This window comes from Dipodomys merriami, unplaced genomic scaffold (genome assembly GCF_024711535.1).
Source record: "Dipodomys merriami isolate MVZ:Mamm:240054 unplaced genomic scaffold, mDipMer1.0.p SCAF_21, whole genome shotgun sequence".
NCBI classification, from domain to species: domain Eukaryota; kingdom Metazoa; phylum Chordata; class Mammalia; order Rodentia; family Heteromyidae; genus Dipodomys; species Dipodomys merriami.
Genome location: NW_027203493.1, coordinates 17641469 through 17664437, shown reverse-complemented (window position 1 = coordinate 17664437; position 22969 = coordinate 17641469). Strand labels below are relative to the sequence as shown.

The 22969-nt window shown below is 40.3% G+C and overlaps 1 protein-coding gene across 6 annotated transcripts in view; it reads left to right on the top strand.

Annotated features, from left to right (window-relative positions):
- Hipk3 (homeodomain interacting protein kinase 3) overlaps positions 1-22969 on the top strand; it is a 100715-nt gene that overhangs the window by 52823 nt on the left and 24923 nt on the right. For all 6 annotated transcript variants that reach the window (XM_070032637.1, XM_070032633.1, XM_070032636.1 and 3 more), the window contains exon 3: positions 19141-19264. In XM_070032637.1, the coding sequence (XP_069888738.1) occupies positions 19141-19264 (124 nt within the window). The remainder of the gene's footprint in view (positions 1-19140; positions 19265-22969) is intronic.

The window sequence follows — 22969 nt, the reverse complement described above, 5'->3', positions numbered from 1 at the left end:
GGCCTGGGTGCTGTCCCTCAGCTCTCTTCAGCTGAGGGCTGAAGTGTCACAGTGCCACTTCTGGTTTTCTGGTGGTTTATTGGCGATAGGAGTTTCATGGACTTTCCTGCCCAGGCTTGCTTTGAACTTGATCCCCAGACTCAGCCCCCTTAGTAGCTAGGATTACAGGCGTGAGCCACCAGCACCAAAAGGCACACTTTTAATACACATCTAGAGTGAAAGTTAAGTCAAAAAGTACATGTATTTTACTGCTAGATACTGGCAAATTTCTTTCCAGAACATGGACCATTACAGTTTACAATCTTTTTTTGTTTTAGTTAATTTTATTTCTTTTGTTTATGTGGTACTTCATGCATGTAGGGCCTCATGCATGTGAGACAAGCACTCTACCACTAACCCACATTCCTAGCCCTCCAGTTTACAGTCTTAGTAGTACATAAAAATAGCTTTTTTTTCCCACAAAGAAATTTCTGCATTTTCAGATAATTGGCTTTGAAGAGATAAATACTTGTAGATCACTTTTCTCTGTTGAATTATTGATAGATATTTTTTAATGTGGAGATTGACAACAATATAAAATAAAAAAAATACACTTATTGACTTCTTAGTTCCAGTCACTGTGCTAGAGAATACACAATTCCCCTTTCTCCTTATAATAATCATAATAAGCAGTAATGTCAGCTTCATCCTTTTTAAGAAACTGAGATTCAGGCATGTGAAGCAGCTTGTCCTATGGTATACAACTAACCTTGTAGAACTTTGATTTGAGTTCAATTGTACCTCTTCAAACCGTACTCTCCACAGGGATTTTCTCTTTATCTTATTGACAAGGTCTCATCCTTTGGCAAGGCCTCATAATAACTAGATAATTACCAAATATATTGGATTTTTTTGCTGTATATATGCATGCATGCATGCATATAAAGAATAAAAATATGTATTCAAGGCCTTACCATTTAACACCATAAACACTTCATTTTATTGAAACTTTTAAAAATTTAATTGAAATTTGCTTTTTATTTCTTCTAGAACAGAACACCATACCCTCGTTTCTTTTTCACTTCTGTGCTAAGCTTCCTTATTCTCCTCCTAAAGGAATTTTCTCTCCATTTATTCTGGGCTCTTTTCTCACTGAATACTAGTTCCTTTTTGGAGATCTTTTCTTTTCTTCTTCTTTTTTTTTTTTTTTCGGGTCTTGGGGTTTGAACTTAGGGCCTGGGCTTTGTCCCTCAGCCTCTTTGTGCTCAGGACTAGTGCTCTACCCCTTGAGCCACAGCACCACTGAGAAATTGAACCCAGGGCTTCATGCATGCTAGGCAAGCACTTTACCACTAAGCCATATTCCCAGCCCTCTCTTATTATTTTTGATTTTGCAAGTGAAATTTTCTTCTTGAGTCTTTATTATGAATGTGTTGAAGTACACCTGATTTCATGTTCTGCAATTTCATTGGCATAGTAATCTGTAAATGATAATTTAAGAACTATCACTTTACTACAGTGTTCTTTACCTTCAGTTCTTGGTATGGATATAATTTTCAGTAAATGTCACAAACTAATGACTTTTAGATGCCTAATTGCAATGGTGTCAAGATGGGGGCTGGGAATGTGGCATAGTTGGTAGAGTGCTTGCCTACATGCATGAAGCCCTGGCTTTGATTCCTCAGTACCACATAAACAGAAAAAGCTGCAAATGACGCTGTGGCTCAAGTGGTAGATCGCTAGCCTTGAGCATAGAGAGACAAAGGGACAGAGCCCAGGTCCTGAGTTCAAGCCCCAGGACTGGCCACACATACACACAAAGATTATGGCATGTTCTTGGCCTTGCAGAAAAGAGTTGTATGCCATGGGAAAATGTGGCAATGTTAATTTTTAAAAATATTTCAGTGCTTAAAAAAAAAAGTATGAATACTTTGTTTCCTTGCTCAGGAAGCATTTGCTAACTTTCAGTAGGCTTTACAGCACATTGCTGATAACTTGAGTCCAGTATCTCTTGTGACGTAAGGCATTTTCAAATTCTTCAGTCTCTGAGGTAGCAAAGAGATTGTATTTTGTAGCCAAATGCTCTCTGGCACTGGGTATGATATGTGTTTATGCTTTATCTCCTCCTTCAAGGGTAAGTTAATCAGCAGTTTCTAAAGATAAAACATTTGTATTAAGACTCTTGTGATACAGAAACAAATAATTTTAGATTTGTGAAATATTTTAGAAAACATTTATGTAAGACATTTGGTCTAACTTCATAGAAGCAACTGAAACCTAATATGCAAACTGAGAATTGGCATACTAACATTACTAATTCTCTTATTCTTCATTTGCGTTTTTTGTGGTTGTGCTTGATTTTGAATCTAAGGATATAGAGGCCCACCTTATTAGCAGATTTATTGCACACTGTTTTGACCAAGTGCTGTCAAAACAAATGAACAAAATTTCCAAACAAAAATTTAAATTCCTGTGGCAAATTATGTAGCTCTGTTGTTGGAGAGAAATTCAGAGTCCCGTTATGTTGACTTGTACATAAATTGCTGTATGATAGGATGTTTACTTGCTCATAATTTTTTGAGAATCTGCTTTTCCAGAAGCAGATGGTGCCCTAAAATAAAGGTGAAAATGAATGTGCTCAATTGAAGTGATAAAGTAACAATTTGAAATTTGTTGACTACTTCAAGTTTTTAGTAAAAGTTATGAAGAAAAGATGAATCAAGCATCTGCACTACAGTGCTGAACTTTATGCCATCTCGTTGGAACTATGTACCAGAAGATAGCAAGGGCCCCTGTAGTTTCTTTGAAAATGGTAAAATGTAACTATAAAAGATGACAAGCCATGATTGTAAGTAAAATATCATTTTCTAGATGCTGGTGGCTCATGTTTGTAATCCTAGCTATTTAGGAGGCTGAGATCTGAGGATTGTGGTTCAGAGCCAGCCCAGGCAAGAAAGTCCATAAGACGTATTTCTAACTAATCAACAGAAAAAAACCCAAAAACCAAAAAAAAAAAAAAAAAAAAAAAAAATACGTGGACCTGTGGCTTAAAGTGGTGTAGAGCATTAGCCCTGAGCAACAAAGCTCAGGGCCAGAACCCAGAACTGAGTTAAGAAATAAATTTATTGAGTGAATTTATTTTTGAACAATATAGTGGTGCAGTTGGATACCATTAAAATAGTATATGTTTAAATTTGTAGAACATTTCTTTATTATAAATTCTTTTTCCTTCACACATAACAAACCCTTTCAGAGAGAATCCCATTGAATTTGTAACAAGGTTCTAGTACCCCAGTATTTGGGGTATAATGGTATTTATTTTCAAGTCTTGTAAGAAAACTTTATACTTGGAGCTGGGATTGTGGCTTAGTGATAGAGTGCTTGCCTAGCATGCATTCTGAAGCACTGGGTTAGATTCCTTAGTACTATATAAGCAGAAAAAGCTGGAAATGATGCTATGGCTCAAGTGGTAGAGTGTTAGCCTTGAGCAAAAGAAGCTCAGGGACAGTGCCTAGGCCCTGAGTTCAAGCCCCAGAACTGTCAAAAAAAAAAGAAAAGAAAACTTTATAGTTGATAGTGATTCATGAGGCATATATACCCTATTTTCAAACAGGATAAAACAGTGAAACAATGTAATTATATCTGATGGTGTTAAATAATGTGAAGTAACTAATTATCATATTTATGCTCATAATTCTAGTACTCCTATATTAGCTGGAACCAGTTCTTAACCTTTCTGAGCCTCAGTTTACTCATCTGTGAAATGATGATAATAGCTACCTCAAAAGTTGTTTGAGACTAAATCCATAATACAAGTATAGCAGCACTTCCTATAAAGTAGGTGCTATAAGAAGAATGACATGATACGATGATACTCTTCCTTTGGTAATTGTTTTCCTGGTGGCTTTCTTTTGGTACATGGGTTTTTGCTGTTCTTCAGGGCTGAATCTTGGACAGCCTACAAAATATAGTTGAATTTGGATGAATAAAAAATAGTACGGGCTGGGAAGGTGGCTCAGAGGTAGAGTGCTTGCCTTGCATGCATGAGGCCCTGGGTTCGATTCCTCAGCTCCACATAAGCAAAAAGAAAAAAGCCGGAAGTGGCGCTGTGGCTCAAGTGGTAGAGCACTAGCCTTGAGCTGAAGAGCTGAGGGACAGCACCCAGGCCCAGAGTTCAGGCCCCACGACCGGACCCCCACCCCCCCAAAAAATAGTGCACTTTTTTGTGTGTATGTGCTATCCCTGAGCTCTTTTGCTCAAGGCTAGTGCTCTACCATTTGAGCCACAGCTCCACTTGGAGTTTCTTGGTGGTTAATTGGAGATAAGAGTCTCAAAGACTCTCCTGCCTGTGCTTGCTTTAGACCCTGTTCCTCAGATTGTAGCTAGGATTATAGGCATGACCGCCTGTTGCGCTCTGCTCCCTTTTTTTTCCTTTTTTTAAGGCAGAATCTTTACTGTGTTGCCAGTTGTAATACTACTGCTTTTTCCTCTTAAGTGGTGTGTACAGGTGTGTACACCATACGGGCTTATTGCACCCTATTTTTTTTTGGGGGGGTCCGGTCGTGGGGCCTGAACTCTGGGCCTGGGCGCTGTCCCTCAGCTCTTCAGCTCAAGGTTAGCGCTCTACCACTTGAGCCACAGCGCCACTTCCGGCTTTTTTCTTTTTGCTTATGTGGTGCTGAGGAATGGAACCCAGGGCCTCAGGCATGCAAGGCTAGCGCTCTACCACTGAGCCACCTTCCCAGCCCCTAATGAGTACATTTCTTATCAAGCATTGTAGCCTCCTCCTTTGTTATCCCTTCCCAGCCTTCTCCCCCCTTCCCCCCTCTCCCCCCCTCCGCCAAAAAACATTTATTTTCAAGGTATATTTTCTCCTAATTATGCTCTGCGTTCTTTTTCTCAGCACTATAATGATGTCACTTTGAGGTTTTTTTTTTTTTTTTTTTTATTTCTTTAGAAAACTTTTCTTGGGCTGGGAAGGTGGCTCAGTGGTAAAGCGCTTGCCTTGCATGCTTGAGGCCCTGGGTTCGATTCCTTAGCACCACATAAGCAAAAAAGAAAAAAGCCGGAAGTGGCACTGTAACTCAAGTGGTAGAGCGCTAGCCTTGAGCTGAAGAGCTGAGGGACAGCGCCCAGGCCCAGAGCTCAGGCCCCACGACCGGACACAAACAAACAAACAAACAAACAAAAAGAAAACTATTTTCTTTGGTCGATGGCACTGTGCCCATGTAATGATTAATGCCCACAGGGTTCCCATGTTTAAGGATTTGTGTTTGTCTGTGTAAGCAGTTCACTCTAATAATGTTTGGTTTGGTGTATGTGTGTGTGTGGGGATGATTAAGATTCTGCTTAAGGCTTATAGAGCTTATTGAATCTGTTAATACAGTTTTAGAAACTGCACATTATCTCTGCAAGTATTTATTTGCTTTTGTGTTTGGGTTTTTTTTTTTTTTTGAGATTGTCTTAAATGTACCCAGGCTGTCCTTGAACTCATGATGCTCTTGTCTCAGCCTACTAAAAAGAAAAAAAAACCAAAATACTTGAAAGGATTTTGCAGTTATTATACCTATTATACTCATACCTACTATTTGGATCCAATAGTTAACATTTTGCTACGCTTGCTCATTATGTATTTCCCTTGGTTTATCGGTCCATCTTTATTTCCTAATGCACTTTAGGATAAGTTGTAGATATCAGCCCAGTCTACCACTACACACGTCAGCATGCTTATCGTGCTCAATTTCTATTTATGGCTCTGCTGTGGGTTTTGTTGTTGTTGTTGTTGTTGTTCCCTCTAAAACTTCTGTTGTAGTTGAAACCCTATTATAAGATACTAAAAAGTGGCACCGGGGATAGGTATGACAGCACATGCCTGTAATTTCAGCTTCTTCTACAGAAGTAGGAGGTTCAGAGGCCAGCTTAGGGCAAAGACATGATACCTTATCTGAAAAAGAAACCAACGTGGGGCATGACTTAAGTATAGCACTTTTGCCTAGTGAGTGTCTCAGCACTGAAGAAAAAAACAAAGTGGGGATGGTTAGAATCTTTAATTAAGGCTCTGCTCTTTTGATGAATGGATTAATAGGGTCATCTCAACAGTGAGGGCTGTTATAGAATCCAGTTTGGCTAGGTCTCTCAAATCTGTGTCTCTCCCTGATGCCCTGGGCAGCTTTGGACTAAAACTGTGGTATTGTGTTATTACCAATAGAAAATGGGACTAAAATATGCTTTTTTTTTTTAAGCTCTCTTCCCTTCCATTCTTTCCTCTTCCCTTCTTTCTTTTATGCTGGTCCTGGGGCTTGAACCTCAGGATCTAGGCGCTATCCCTGAGCTGCTTTTGCTCAAGGCTAGTGCTCTTTGTCACTCGAATCACAGCTTTACTTCCAGCTTTTTGGTATTTTATTTGAGGCCAGAATTTCACAGATTTGGGCTGGGAAGGTGGCTGAATGGTAGAGTGCTTGTCTTGCGTACTTGAGGCCCTGGGTTTGATTCCTCAGCACCACATAAGCAGAAAAAGCTGGAAGTGGAAAAAGCTGTGGCTCAAGTGGTAGAGCGCTAGCCTTGAGCTGAAGAGCTGAGGGACAGCGCCTAGGCCCAGAGTTCAGGCCCCATGACTGACACACAAATAAAGAATTTCACACTTTCCTGTCTGGCTGGTTTCAAACTCACATCCTCAGATCTCAGCCTTCTTAGTTTTTTGGATTATAGGCATGAGCTACCAGCCACCCCCCCACCCCCTTTTTAAAATTAGCTTATTATCTTAAGGTTCTTGTTTCATGATTTCGAGATGGATAATTGTGGGAATGTTTTTATTGATCTCTTTTCCTTTTGAATCTTGGCATTTGATTATAAGAAAAATTCTTGAGCTGTGCTCATCAATATGGTAGCTGCTAACCAGTCTCTTGTGACTGTTAAGGTATAAAGGAAATAAATTGAACATGTCATTAGCCACATCAGTCACATCTGAAATGCTTAGTAGCCACATATACAGGTGGGTGGTACAGATAGACATTTCTATTGGTGCAGAAAGATCTCTGGATGGGGATGTACCTGGGACTTCAGTGATAATCTTTTTCCTGGGACAATTCGTGTTTTGGAAGTAGATAGATCACATTATCTGAAGAACCGGGTCTGGTTCAGCTTTCCTTGTTCCTTGAAAAACGTGGGGGTATACCCAGTCCTATGGCAGGTTCTGAACTGCAGGGTTTTTTGTTTTGTTTTGTTTTGTTTTCTGAGATGAGTGGGAGACAGCTTCAGCCTCCAGGTCACTGCTTTCTGTTTAGTCTTTGTACCTCTCTGTCAATTGCCCACTACCTCAGGAAATGTAAAGCTCACCTTAACCTAAGTTTTCTCTTTGTAGTGGGACTTTGTTCCCTTCCTCCCTGTCTCCCTCCCTCCCTCCCTCCTTCTCTCTTTCTTCCCTCCCTCCCTCCCTCCCTCCCTCCCTCCTTCCCTCCCCTCCCTCCCTCCCTCCCTCCTCCTTCCTTCCTTCCTTCCTTCCTTCCTTCCTTCCCCCTTCTCCCTCTTCTCCTTCCTCTTCTCCTTCTTCTCTTTCTTCATTGTGTGCCAGTCCTGCAGCTTGAACTTAGGATCTGGGCCCTGTCCCTGAGCTTTTTGTTGAAGGCTAGCACTTTACCACTGGTATCACAGCTCCACTTTGGGCCTTTTAGAAGTTCATTGGAGATAACAATCTCATGGACATCCCTGTCCCAGCTGACTTTGAGCCAAGATCCTCAGATCTCAGCCTACTCAGTAGCTAGGATTATAGGCATGAGCTACTGGCACTCAGCTCCATTTTCTTTTTAAGTTTTGTTTTGCTTTTTATTAGCCTATATTAGTTGTATGGGGTGGATAGATGGTGTCTCAGTGTTATTTCCATACATGCAGAGTGCACGCCTATCAAACTCTTCCTTGGCCCCATCTCTTCCTTCTTAAAACAGTTTCAACAGTTTATCAATGGTAGTTCTCTTTTCATCCATGCCTATAAAGTACTTCAGCCACATTCACCCCCCCCCCATATTCTGTCCCTCTCCGTTTGCCAGAATATTACTAAATATATTCGAAAGATATCTGAATGGTATCTGAAAAATTTTTTAAATTATTATTATTTGTTGGGATTAATGGTTCTGATATAGGAAATTATGTACTATGGTAGATTTAGAGGGATTTAAATTTTACATGTTCCCTTAAGTCACAATAATCTAGTTTCAGAAATTGCTTAATGTAGTTGACTGTTTTGTAGGTTATCAAATAACTGACAGTTTCACTTAAAATGTATTTGGGGGAGCATTGTGTCTAGTTGACTATTTTGTTTCCCTCGAATACTTCCATAGGGATTGGATGAAACAAAAAACCAAATGAAAGGCGGCTCCTGGTCTTTAAGGTCCTGTTCCCTCTTAATAGAGGAGATAGAACAAAGATGTAAATATTTTCAGGACTGTTTGTGTGGAGGTCATCCTTTATTTCTTATAAGGTTTATGTTTTAGGCCTAAGCTTTTTTGTGCCACTATTTTATTAACACTGGGGAAATAATTCCAGTACTCTTACTTTCTGATGTGATTTTTGTTGTTGGTGGTGGTTGTTGGGCTTGAACTCTGGGCCTGGGCACTGTTCTTCAGCTCTTCAGCACAAGGCTGGTGCTCTACCACTTGAGCCACAGCCCCACTTCCGTGTTTTTTTTTTTTTTTTTTTTTTTTTAGTGGTTTATTAGAGATTAGAGTCTCACGGACTTTACTGCCCTGGCTATCGATCTCAGCCTCCTGAGTCGCTAGGATTAAAGGCATGAACCATCAGCATCCGGCATCCGATGTGATTTTTGGTTAAGAGAGTTATGCCAAATGTTCTCGATTTTATTGTCACAATTGCCTGGAAAGGCAAGTATATCCCTGTCTTAGTCTATTTTGGGTTTCTATAACACAATATCTGAGATAAGCATTCAATAAGTAATGAGGCTTATTTGGTGCATAGTTCTAGTGATTGGATGGTAGCCACAAACCCCATGGCATCAGCATCTTGGAATGGGTCCCTATTTTATGAGGCACAACATGTCAGTACGTAGGAAGGAGCTCAGTTTTATACACAAGGGGGCACAATCACTAGACTGAAGGACCAGCAATTTTACCTGACAGAATTGGCATTTAAGTTCAGTTTTCTGTAATTTTGAAGACTAATTAACTGATCATATTGTAAGTATTAAAAGATGCTTCTTGAAATTAATGGTAGGCATATTTCCTGCTATTACCTTTTAAAAAATGAAGCCTACAGTTGTATCACTCCTAAGTAGTCTGCTGAAAATTTGGCTTTTTTTTTTTTTTTGGTCGGTTGTGGGCTTGAACTTGGGGCATGGGTACTGACCCTGAGCTCTTTTGTCCCAGGCTATCACTCTATCACTTTGAGTCACAATGCCACTTCTGGTTTTCTGGTGGTAATTGGAGATTAGAGTCTCACAGACTTTCCTGCCTGTTCTGGCTTTGAACCTTGGTCCTCAGATATCAGCCTCCTGAGTAGCTAGGATTACAGGCATGAGCCACCAGTTCCTGGACCTTTTTTCTCTTTCTTTTTTTATGTGTGTGCCAATGCTGGGGCTTGAATCCATTGCTTGGGTGCTACCCCTTAGGTTTTTTGTTTTTCGGTGCTAGTAATCAAATCCAGGGCTTTGCACAGTTTGGAAAGTGTTTCGCCTCCTAGCTATATTCTTACCCAAGTATGAAACATTTAACAGACTGACTCAATATTTTTTGTTACTGACAATCATAAAGTTAGAAAATTAAGTCATTTATTGCAGTATGATAATTTTTGTTGAGTTAGTTTAAACATACTTTATAGATTATAAGTTTCTATTGATGTTTTATTAATAATATAATTTTAGGGGCTGGGAAGGTGGCTCAGTGGTAGAGCACTTGCCTTGCATGCATGAGGCCCTGGGTTTGATTCCTCAGCACCACATAAGCAGAAAGAAAAAAGCCGGAAGTGGCGCTGTGGCTCAAGTGGTAGAGTGCTAGCCTTGAGCTGAAGAGCTGAAGGACAGCGCCCAGGCCCAGAGTTCAAGCCCCACGACTGGAAACCCCCCCCCCCCCAAAAAAAAAAAAAGAATTTTGAGTGCTTTTAAAACTGTTCTTGGTAGATATAAGCTGCAAGTCCTATTTGTAAACTTATGTTAATAACTCCTACTTTATAAAACATTAACTATTGATAAGTCACAGATACCCTATATTTTTGGATATTATACTATCAAATGTACAATGAATACTGTCTGCTTCCTATTGTCCTCTACCTCTCAGGTTTTAAATTTATTGGGCTTTGCAAATATTTATTATTGCTTCTGTTCTTTCTCCTGAGTGCTTTGATCTAGATCAATGTCTTGCCACTTAAAAGATTAATTGCCATTGCAATAAGGAATTTTTAATTGTGATATTTTTAGCCTACATGTATACATTTGAATGAGGGGGTCTGTTGTAAGGGTTGGGGTGCTGGTGTCTCCTGCCTGTCTATTCTACTACTCAGGAGGCTGAGATGTGAGGATCACCCATTCAAAGCCAGTCCTGGCAGTTCATTAGACTCATCTCCAATTAGCCACCAGAAAACTGGAAGTGGAGCTGTGGCTTAAAATGGTAGAGCCACTAGCCTTTAGCAAAAGAGCTCAGGGACAATACCGAGGTTCTGAGTTCAGTACCCACAACTGACCCCCAAAACCCAAAAAGTGCCTGTACTTTATACTTCATTGTGTTATTAGATAGTTGCAATGTCCAGCATTCTGTAGTGATGTTTTTTCCCTTACAGCAACAATTTTTTAAAAATTATTTGGCAATATTCATGAGTTGGGGTTGTAGCTCAGTGATAAGAGTGTTTGCCTCCCATGTTGCAAGCTCCTGGGTTTGATCCCCTGCACTGCAAAAAGAAACAAAATAAAACAAGCCAAATTTATAGCTTGAACAACAAAATATGTGTGTAAGCAATTATCCTTTTTGGAATACATTGTTTGTTTGTTTGTTTTGTATCATTCAACAGTAGAGGTTAAACAATTCTGTAAAACCAGCCAGGTGCTTGTGGCTCACCTGTAATTCTAGCCACTCAAGAGGTTGAGAACTGAGGAGCAGGGTTTGAATCTAGCCTAGGCAAAAAAGTGTGTGTGACTCTTATTTCTAGTTAAGTACCCAAAAGTCAGAAGTAAAGGTGTGGCTCAAGTAGTAGAATGCCAGCCTTGGGTGACAAAGCCAAAAGTGAGCTTGAGATTCCTGAATTCAAGCCCCAGTACTGCAAACATACACAAAATAATCTGTTAAACTAACATGTTTTACATTAAATGTATTTTTGAAATAAAATATTACAGAAACTTTTCATTTTGTAGGAAATATTACAGAAACTTTTCATTTTGTAGGGCCAGGGATATGTTTCCGGGCCGCCTCTCAGATACAGTCTCTCTGTTGGTAAAAAAAGACCTGTAAAAGCTGACTGCAATCATCCCAAGTGGGCTGATGAGTAAAGAGAATAGTTTCAAGCAAACAGATTAAATCCTGAGGTTTCTCAGAAAAGGGGGCATTTTGGGTGTGCCAATTGTATAGATCACTGGTAGAAAATGGCCAATATTGGAGTTGCTGTTGACCATCCGCATCCACAGGACCTACTGCGCATAAGGGAAAAACAGCTGCCCTAGAAGGGGAGTTGATCCCAATGCGTCGTTGAGTGACTGGCCCCTCAGAAACTTTAAGGGCAGGTGCCGAGGGTTCTATAGTTCCCTCCTCCTCTTGATCATTCTCAGGTTTTGCAAAATGAACCTGGGAAGGAGAGTACTGGGGAGGAAACATTTCTTCTTCCACCTCCCTGAAAAACCGGGGGCGGGGAGAGGTACCTTTTCTTTTCCTCTTAGTTTCTTTTTGTAAGTTTATGAGGCTAGATGGAGTGGTGCCCGTGGTTTCCAGTCCCGTCAGTCGTACAGTCCAAAAAACAATAAACAGTACAAACAAGACACACGCAGGCCTGACAGTTATGAAAAAAAAGCTCACGAAGTGGAGCTCTCACGAATTGGTCCATTGACTCCTGTCACGGCGGGGTTCCACACCCACGCCCCACAGCAGAAGGAGCAGACCCACAGTGGGCGAGTTGGGCCTCCGTTAGGAGGCCTTCTTGGTCAGTTCCTGCCCAACACCGAACCGACCCCCGCCCCACAATTCACACGGCGGGGTTCCAAGGACCCCCACCCCACAAGAGGATCTGGGAACGTCTCCCAGTTCCTCCAGGGTTGTTGTGCAATCGTGTCTGCTTCGACAACCCTTTACGAATCTGAGTGGCCGTCCTCACAAAGGAAAACGAAAGTAAAACAGACAAATGACAGGACAAGACAAATTAACAAAGAAGACAGCGCTGTTTTACCTTTGAGCCTGAGGTCTCGGGGGTCTTTGGGGGGATCCCGGACGAGCCCCCACTAATATGTTATGCCTAGGTTGCAGGACCCCCACCAAGAAGACCACCGAGAGTCAGACTCTACAGTTGTTTTAAGGTTTTATTTAAACGTGCTGCAGCTCGGGCCTCGTCCTACACTCCAACACAGTGGAGCCCAGGAGGAGAGCCCCAAGCTAAAGATTTGCAGAGGTTATAAAGGCACACAACCAACCAGGTGTTTGGATTTTGTTGCTCTGCTAGTAACAAGCAACAAGTGGTCACTGCCTCAAAACTTTAACCCTTCATGATGATTGGTAATAACAATTTGGAAAATAATGGAGTTATGCAGAATTTAGGTAACTAAAAATTTTGTCTTTTTGTTGTAGTATTGGTGCCAGTCCTGGAGCTTGAACCTCAGGACCTGGGGCTGTGGAACTGAGCTTAAGGCTAGAATGCTCTACCACTGGAGCCACAGCTCTACTTCCAACTTTTATAGGAGCAGTTTATTGGAGATAAGAGTCTCAGGGACAGCCAGGTGTCTGTGGCTCACTCCTGTAATTCTAGCTACTTAAGAGGCTGAGATCTAAGGATGGGGGTTCGATGCCATCCTGGGCAGGATAGTCTGTGAGTCTCTTATTCCCCAGTAAACTACTCAGAAAAAGCCAGAAGTGGCTCTGTGGCTCAAGTGGTAGAGGGCTATCCTTTAACAAAAGAAGCTTAGGGACAGGACCAAGCCCTCCCTGAGTTTAAGCCCTGGGACCAGTGCCCCTGGCCCCCTCCTCCCCCCCAAAATAGTCTCAGGAACTTTACTACCTGGACTGACATTGATCCTTGAACTCAGACTCCTGAGTTGCTAGAATTACAGGTGTGAGCCATTGGCACCTGAAATTTTTTTCTTTTTTTATATAGTTTATTATATAGTTTAGAAGCAATCAAATATTGTAGAAATGTGTACCCTTCCTCCTCCTTGCCAGGTTGATTTTTCATTGTTAATCATCAACATAAAACCTCTTTATTTCTCATTCTAGAATTTCTGTTCTTGTAGAAACACATTGTTCTGTGCCTTCCTTTGTAACCTCCTACCTTAGTTCTTCAGTGTCTTTTCACAGTATAAGGTTTATTATTGATGTTGAGTTGACACTGTCTGGTTGGCTTCTAGATGGACACACCCACTTGCTTTCTATCGGCTTTCTTTGTGAAAAGGTCTCACAGTCATAAGTATCTTAGTTTCTCCCATCCTGAGAGTCATTTTAACTGTCAGGTAGCCATAGAATGTCTGTGTATTTAATGTGAAAGATTTCTTATGGCAAAATTATGAAAAGGGATCAGTAAAATGTGAGTTAGACTTCTTAATGTGAGTATATTTATATTTTATATTTTGAGGTTAGATTGAAAGTCTACAGTGCTTCACTTAAGGAGAAAAAGAATACATTAATGGTACAGATAGTGTCTTGAGTAGAACTTCCAATAAAAGTCCAGTATTTTAGTAATGCTAAAATTTATTTTAGTGTGGAACAGTTAAAAGCATGGATTCTAAAAGCAGTAAACATGAATCTGAGTCTTAGGCTCACTTGTTATGAGCTGTGTGACCTTATTACAAGTTATTTATTCCTTGTTGTACTTTTCATGTGTTCAAAACATTTGTATGGGCTGGGTGTGGTGGAGAACTGCTATAATCTGAGCTGAGACACCCACACAAAAGGATCATTGGTCAAGGTCAGCCTATCTCAATAAAGAAACAAACTGGGCTGGATGGTTCTCAGCTACTGCCCCAGCCACATTACTGATGCAGATGGGGAGGGTCACAGTTCTATCTGAAAAATAACTAAAGCACAAAAGGACTAGGGTTGTGATTTAAGTGGAAGTGCTTTTTCAAGGTTGCAGCTCAAATCCTAGTACCATCAAGGAGGGAAAATCTGTATAACTATAAAATAAACTAATATTTCATATAAAGTTCTTAAAAATCTTCCTTGGTTCATAGTTATACTAAGTGCTTGATGTTATTTTATTGCATATTTCTAAAAAGATTAGTATGTAATGAAAAATAGGCTGAAAAAAAGGACACCAAAATTCATTCTCCTCTCTCCCTCTCTTTCTTTATTTCTTTTTTCTTTCTTCTGTCCTAGAAGGCTAAGGACTGGTTAATAATAAAAGGTATGTAATAACAGGTGGCTTCTCATGTTATAGAACCATTAGAAACAGAGGTCAGCTAGTATTTTCCTTCTTTGTAAAAAATAAAATGAGAGCATAACTTAATTGAGTGCTAAAAATGACTTCTGGGTCAATTTCCAGGTTTTGTTAAGTTTGGCTCTCTGTGTTTTCTGAGTCAGACAGTTTTATAATTTGGGGTGATATGGTATAGAGAGAAAAAGGATGATGAAGCATTTCCCACTGCTTGTAGGGTATTTTGTGGCAGTGCATTTGTTACCTGTTGCTGAGCGACAGTTCCAAAACTTAGTTGTTTCAGGAACAATAGTTTATTATTTCTCGTAATTCATTGAGCTGGCTGTACTCAACCCAGGGCTGCTTCTATTTTACATGAGAACATTTTGTTTATCTGAATTTTTATCTTGGACCAGAAGAACAATGCAGTAATATGTTCTTAGAACATTTTCTGTAAATGAGATAATTAATGCATTGAAAGTTATTTCCATGATACCTGGACCTGTATATAAAGCACACATAATCCTACCTACTATTATTATGTATTCATAAAATATTTCAGTTTCTTAAATGCAAAATGGCTGAATTTGAAGGTTGCTACCTGTTAAGTTTATATGTTTATTTCAACAGATGTTTTCTTAGGAATCCTGAGTGAATGAATGTAAGCTAACAGTTTTTTGTAATTACAAGTAATGAGTACTCACAATATGCCAAGATTTGGGATTACTAAAGTTTGCTGCATCTCTCTGGCAAAAGTAAAGAGAAGCCAGGTGCTAGTGGCTCAAACCTGTAATCTTAGCTACTTGAGTAGCTAGAGGCTGGGATCTGAGGATTGAGGTTCAGAGCCATATTTGGCAGGAAAGGCTGAAAGACTTTATCTCCACTAAACTACCAAAAAAAGCTGGAAGTGGAACTGTGGTTCAAGTGATAGAGCACTAGTGTTAAGCACAAAAACTCAGGAACAGAGCCTAGTTCTTGAGGTCAAGCACCAGGACACACACACACTCACAACACACGCACACGCACACGCACGCACACTTGCAAAGAGAAGCATGTTCTCTACTAACACCAAGAGAAGTATGGATGACTGAATGTTTTCAGGCTTATTGAGTGACAAAACCATCAGCTTGCCATCTCAGAAACTTAGTTGTTTACTGTATTTGATGTGACTAGATCTGGGTTGTTCTAGTACTAACCTCACAGAGAAGCTGATATGTATAGTGTTAGGCTTCTTGTATTACCTTTGAAAAATGAACTTAGGTAGACTAGGTATTCATGTTGGTTTTGTCATTGTCTGTACGAAGGAAAACTCAAGTTGGGAGTCTATATATTATGGTCTATCTTTTCTCTCCTGCCTTCTCTACTGCCTCTCTACTACTGCAAGCACTGTACTACTAAGCCAAATCCCCAAACCAGTATTTTCTTGTTGAATGTGAAATCAGGACACCAATTCATAGTTTTATGGCATTTGCAAGGATAGTAAGGTACTATATTATAAGAATGTATTTAGTTAAAACTGGACATACTGAATTCCTGAACTGAGATACCTTTTTTCCTAACTGGGTTGAATTTCTTTTGCTAGTAATTAAACATTTTGACCAAATGAAGTATGTAAAAATAGAGTAAAGCAAATGAAGATGGCTTTAATAGTCATCTTCTTTTGAAGTATCTGCTGTGAATATTTCTGCTACTCTAGCAGAAGTTTTATAAACTCTGTACAGTTCTGGCTACTTAAGAAATTTTTATTCTAACTTCAAATTTTAAGTGTTAAGCTGTGTTTTGTATCAGTGTTTCAAGATCTTAGGGAAATAGAAGTCTTTCTGCCTGTCTTTCAAATGGTAGGATTATAGGGGTGAGCTACCATGCCAATCTGTCTTTTTTCCCTTTGGTATATATTCTTTCTTTCTTTTCTTTTTTCTTTTTTTCTTTTTTTTTTTTGGTTGGTCGTGGGCCTGAACCCTGAGCCTGGGCATTGTCCCTGGGATCTTCAGCTCAATGTTAGTGCTCTACCACTTGAGCCACAGCACCACTTTCAGCCTTTTCTGCTTATGTGGTGCTGAGGAAGTGAACCCAGGGCCTCATGCCTGAGAGGCAAGCTCTCTACCACTGAACCACTTTCCCAGCTCTTCCCTTTGGTATATATTAACTGTACAAGACAATGGTTTTATATATGTATATAATTTACTTGGATCCTATTCACTCTCCCCCTCCTTCTGTGGTTTCCTTCCTTTTTCTACATAGTCTCTATTGTAAGTAATGCTGCTATAAAACACATGGAATCGTGAATATTAATTCAGGACTAACTATCTGTTTACTCTAGTAATTGTTTTCTTTGATATGAAGAATTCCTCTTTTTTGGTGCTCATTCTGGGGCTTGAACTCAGGGCTTGGGTACTATTTCTGAGCTTTTTTGCTCAAGGCTAGTACTCTTAACACGTGAGCCACAGCTCCACTTCTGGCTTTGCGGTAATTAATTGGAGATAAGAGGCTTTTGGACTTTGCTGCTCTGGCTGGCTTCAAACTGCGATCCTTAGATCTCCGCGCCTGAGTAGCTAAGGTTATAGACATGAGCCACCAGTGCCTGGTCCCAAGCTTTATAATTTGAGGAAATCTCACTTGTCTATGCTGCTGCTGTTTGCTGAGAGAGTCCTATCAGAAAGTTGTTACCAATCTCTTTATCTTGAAGTGTTTCCCTTAGTAGTTTCAATGTTTCATGTCTTCCATTCTGGTATTTGATCCATTTTTGAATTAAAAAAATTTCTTTTGACTGGGGCTTAAATTGTTGTTGTCCCTGAGCTTCTTTTGCTCAAGGCCAGTGCTTTACCATTTGAGCCACAGGGCCACTTCCAGCTTTTTGAATAGTTTATTGGAGATAAGAGTCTTACAGAGTTTCTTGCCTAGGCAAGCTTCAAAACATGATTCCCCAGATCTCAGCCTCCTAAGTAGCTAGTATTAGAGGCATGAGCCACCAACCCCAGTGGTTTTTTGTTTTGTTTTTTGTTTTTGTCTTTTGAATTTTTTATACAGGGTAAGAGATAAAGATCCAGTCTCAGCCTTCTATATGTGGATAATCAGTTTTCTCACATCACTGTGTGTGTGTGTGTGTGTGTGTGTGTGTGTCTGTGTGTGTGTCTGTGTGTCTGTGTGTCTGTGTGTGTGTCTGTGTCGGTCATGGGGCTTGAACTCTGGGCTTGGGTGCTATCTGTGTGCTCTTCAGCTCAAGGCCAGCGCTCTACTGCTTGAGCCACAACATCACTTCCAGTTTTCTAGTGGTTTATTGGAGATGAGTCTCATGGAGTTTGCTTCCCCAGGCTGGATTTGAACCGTGATCCTCAGATCTCAGCTTCCTGAGTAGCTAGGATTATAGATGTGAGCCACCGGTGCCCAGCTTCAGCATCACTTTTTTTTTTTTTTTTTGTCGGTCGTGGGGCTTGAACTCTGGGCCTGGGCGCTGTCCCTCAGCTCTTCAGCTGAAGGCGAGCACTCTACCACTTGAGCTACAGCGCCACTTCCGGTTTTCTGGTGGTTTATTGGAGATAGGAGTCTCTCGGTCTCTCCTGCCCGGGCTGGCTTTGAACCGCGATCCTCAGATCTCAGCCTCCTGAGTGGCTAGGATTACAGGCGTGAGCCACCAGCGCCCGGCACTTTTTTTTTTTTTTTGGGTCTGGTCGTGGGGCCTGAACTCTGGGCCTGGGAGCTGTCCCTCAGCTCTGCTCAAGGCTAGCACTCTACCACTTGAGCCACAGCGCCACTTCCGGCTTTTTTCTTTTTGCTTATGTGGTGCTGAGGAATTGAACCCAGGGCCTCAGGCATGCAAGGCAAGTGCTCTACCACTGAGCCACCTTCCCAGCCCCTCTGCTATTTATTTTTGGTTCTATGGTTCTATAGTACAATTTAAATAAAGTATTGTAATTTTTCTAATGTTCTTTCCTTTGCTCAGGTTTGCTTTGCTATTTGTGATCTTTGTGCTTCCATATGAATGTTAGCTTTTTTCCTCCCCTGTGGTAATGACATATTCATGGTATACAGAGCCTTTTAAGTACTAAAATGCTTTTTAATTGTTTTGCTTTGACCTCTACTTTTCTCTAATGTTTAAAACAGTATATGGAACTTGATTTTTGTTTGAATGAGTAATGGGCTTTAATTATGTGAATATTTATTATTAATGTTATTATTTTATTCTGACCTGCTTTTAGCTCTTTAGATATTTATTTTGTTTTCCTTTGGTCTTATCCCTAACCATCTGTTTTTCAGTTCTGTTGTTGATACCGTAGTTGATGTATTTATTAGTAGTTTTGCCAGTTTTCTTTTATAGTTTTGCCAGTTTATTTCTAATCAACTATAGTCTGAAAGATAAGAGGTAGAGTTTTATTTTTAAGTGTTATATTAATGAAACTTTATAAAGGAAAAGGATTACAGTGAAGAGACTTCACCATCGTGATATTGTATCTTTTCACTTTCATTTTGGATTATGGTTAGGCTTCACAGTTTGAGAGTGAACTTTATGTGAGTAGAAAATGGTTCCTTTTTAAAATTTTAGAATTCTTTTAAGAATTTCAAATGGAATCAGATAATTTTCAGTGAAAATCACCTTAATTAATTTTTTTTTTTAAATTTCAGAGCTCCAGAGATTATATTGGGGTTGCCATTTTGTGAAGCCATAGACATGTGGTCATTGGGATGTGTGATTGCAGAATTGTTCCTTGGATGGCCACTCTACCCTGGAGCCTTGGAGTATGATCAGGTACTAGAACTGTCATGGTAATCTTGCTGAATTGCTAGAAAGCAAATAATATTCGGAAGTGCCTGACCCTAAGGTATCCAAAATATTTACTCTTCATGAAGTACAAAACCTGAGATTTTAAGCAATAAAATGTAAACTCTTTTGGTTTATTCTCTCTCTCTCTCTATCTCTCAAAACATGTCATAAAATTTGGTCTAAAATTTGCATGAAATTGGGTCTTAAATCAGCAACCATTATTGATGGTAAGTATTTTACTTATTAGAACTTTGTTTTGTTTTGTTTTTGGTGGGTCAAGGGCTTGAACTCTGGGCCTGGGCGCTGTCCCTCAGCTCTTCAGCTCAAGGCGCTCTATTGCTTGAGCCACAGTGTCACTTCCAGTTTTCTGGTGGTTAATTAGAGATAAGAGTCTCACAGATTTTTCTGCCTGGTCTAGCTTTGAAGCTCGATCCTCAGATCTCAGCCTCCTGAGTAGCTAGGTTTACAGGCATGAGCTACCAGTGCCCAGCACTTACTAGAACTTTTATTAGTCTTTTCTGCCTTTTTAAAAATGCTGCTGAAAGACTCATTTTGTATTACTTAATGATTTTTCAGTAAGATGCAGAAATTTACCTTATAAATATACTTTTCCAACTTTTTTTTTTTTTTTTTTGCCAGTCCTGGGCTTGAACTCAGGGCCCAGGTGCTGTCCCTTGGCTTTTGTGCTGGAGGCTAGCGCACTACCACTTGAGCTACATTTCCACTTCCAGTTTTTGGGTAGTTAATTGGAGATTCGAGTCTCCTGCTTTCCTGGGTTGTCTTTAAACGGAGATCCTCAGATTGCAGCCACCCAAGTAGGTAGGAATACAGGTGCAAATCACTGATACCTGGCCCAACATACTTTTTCTTTTTTTTTTTTTTTTTTTTTGGGGGTCCGGTCGTGGGGCCTGAACTCTGGGCCTGGGCGCTGCCCCTCAGCTCTTCAGCTCAAGGCTAGCACTCTACCACTTGAGCCACAGCGCCACTTCCGGCTTTTTTCTTTTTGCTTATGTGGTGCTGAGGAATTGAACCCAGGGCCTCGAGCATGCAAGGCAAGCGCTCTACCACTGAGCCACCTTCCCAGCCCCACTTTTTTTTTAAAATACTTTTCCAAACATACTTTTCCTTTCTAACCTGATAGACAATATTGTTATCTAGCATCTTGATTTTTAATATAAGATTATTGTTTTGAGAAATTGTCTTCTTTATTCATTATTATTTTAATGCTTCTGTGTTTTAATGGAAAATGTTAGTGAAAATCAACAATGTTAGGTGGGTGCACGTGGCACGATCTTCCTGACTCAGCTTCTCTCAGATGCTGGGATTTTAAGTATGTGCCAGCACACTTCACTAATTTTAAGCAAGAAGGGAGGGAAAAACAAAGAAAAAGAAACAGCATTTTAAAACACAGGTGAAATAATCTTATAGTATGCTGTGAATTCTAATTTTCAGAGCTTAGTTTCAAGACTTAGATCTTCTTCTTCTTTTTCTTCTTCTTCTTCTTCTTCTTCTTCTTCTTCTTCTTCTTCTTCTTCTTCTTCTTCTTCTTCTTCTTCTTCTTCTTCTTCTTCTTCTTCTTCTTCTTCTTCTTCTTCTTTTTTTTTTTTTGAGGCTTGAACTCTGGGCCTGGGCGTTGTCCTGAGCAATTTAGTTCAAGGCGAGCACTCTACCACTTGAGCCACAGTGCCACTCCTGGTTTTCTGGTGGTTTATTGGAGATAAGAGTCTCATGAACTTTGTCCTGATGGGGCTGGCTTTGTACTTTAATCCTCAGATCTCAGCCTCCTGAGTAGCTAAGATTACAGGTCTGAGCCCCCAGCACCCGGCCTAGATTTTCTTCTTCTTTTTTTGGGGGGGGGTCCAGTCGTGGGGCCTGAACTCTGGGTCTAGGTGCTGTCCCTCAGCTCTTCAGCTCAAGGCTAGCTCTATCACTTGAGCCACAGTGCCACTTCCGGCTTTTTTCTTTTTGCTTATGTGGTGCTGGGGAATCGAACCCAGGGCCTCATGCATGCAAGGCAAGCGCTCTACCACTGAGCCACCTTCCCAGCCCCTAGATTTTCTTCTTGAGATGACTAAAATGTACTTAATACTACTTACTATATTAGATGTTATTATTGGCACTGATCTTATATTATCCTATAGTGACTTTACCCATAAACCTTCTGTTTTAGGTCAAGTTTTCTATAGTTTCTGTGCTTCCTCCTGCATGTTTAGGATAACATTTGGAAAAATTCCCCAACAACCCCCTCTTCCTTTAGCTTTTTACTCAAAACTGATGCAGATATTAGACGATTGTTAGTTCTAAAACAGTTGCTAATCTAATCAGTCCTGTAATCCCTTGGTTGCAGAAATACTGAGGCACTAGTCAACTGTTAGAAGTACATTTTGTGGCCCTGGCACTGGTGGCTCATGCCTGTAATCCTAGCTACCCAGAAGGCTGAGCTTAGGATCATGGTTGGAAGCCCAGGCAGGAAAGGCCATGAGTCTCTTATCTCCAATTAACCACCTAAAAACTGGAAGTGCAGCTGTGGCTCAAAGTGGTAGAGTGCTAGCCTTGAGCAAAAAAGCTCAAGGATAGTGTGGAAGCTTTGGGTTCAAGCCTCCATACCCCCAGTACCAAAATATTAAAAAGAAATATGCTTTGTGGATCACCATTTAATATATTCTTGTGTCATGGAGTAGGACACCATCTAGTGGCAGTTCAAGTTTACTTAATATTGTGCTCTGGATTTGGACTCCACAATACTTGGACAACTGATATTGATTAGGACTATAAAGGACTACAGAGATTATCTATTATCTTATTATATAGAGAAGAGAAAACTGAGACACCTCACCTCCCTTGTCAAACGGATGGATATAAATGAATTATAATAGCAATTTTAAAGATAAAAGCCCTGACCAAACCCCAATTTTTCTAAATTCTGTAATCGACAGTAAAAGACAAAAAAACCAAACTAAACCTTTGGGCCAAGTGTTATTTGGTATATATTAATATTTTCAGAAGTGTATTATAGGGCTGGGAAGGTAGCTCAGTGGTAGAGAGCTTGTCTTGCATGCATGAGGCCCTGGGTTCAATTCCTCAGCACCACATAAGCAAAAAGAAAAAAGCCGGAAGTGGCACTGTGGCTCAAGTGGTAGAGCGCTAGCCTTGAGCTGAAGAGCTGAGGGACAGCTCCCAGGCCCAGATTTCAGGCCCCATGACCGGACCCCCCACCCCCCAAAAAAAGTGTATTATAAAGTGATTGAAAAAAATCACTATCATATAGCATCAATAGTTTTCATTCAGGGTTTCAAAATATTTACTTTCTTAAGTACATACTTCTTACTCAGAAACTTTGGTCTTACCAAAATTTTATTTTATTTTTTGGTCGGTCGTGCGGCTTGAACTCTGGGCTTGGGTGCTGTCCCTGCCCTCTTCAGCTCAAGGTGAGTACTCTACCAATTGAGCCACAGTGCCACTTCCAGTTTTCTAGTGGTTTTTTATTGGAGATAAGAGTCTCATGGGCTTTCCTACCTGGGCTGGCTTTGAACTGTGATCCTCAGATCTCAGCCTCCTGAGTAGCTAGGATTACAGGCATGAGCCACCAGTGCCTGGCTAAATGTCTATTTTTAAGATAAAGGTGCACTCTATTTGTAATTCTCTTTAATATTTTCTTTGAGTCCTAAACTATTGGGAGATAGTCATGCT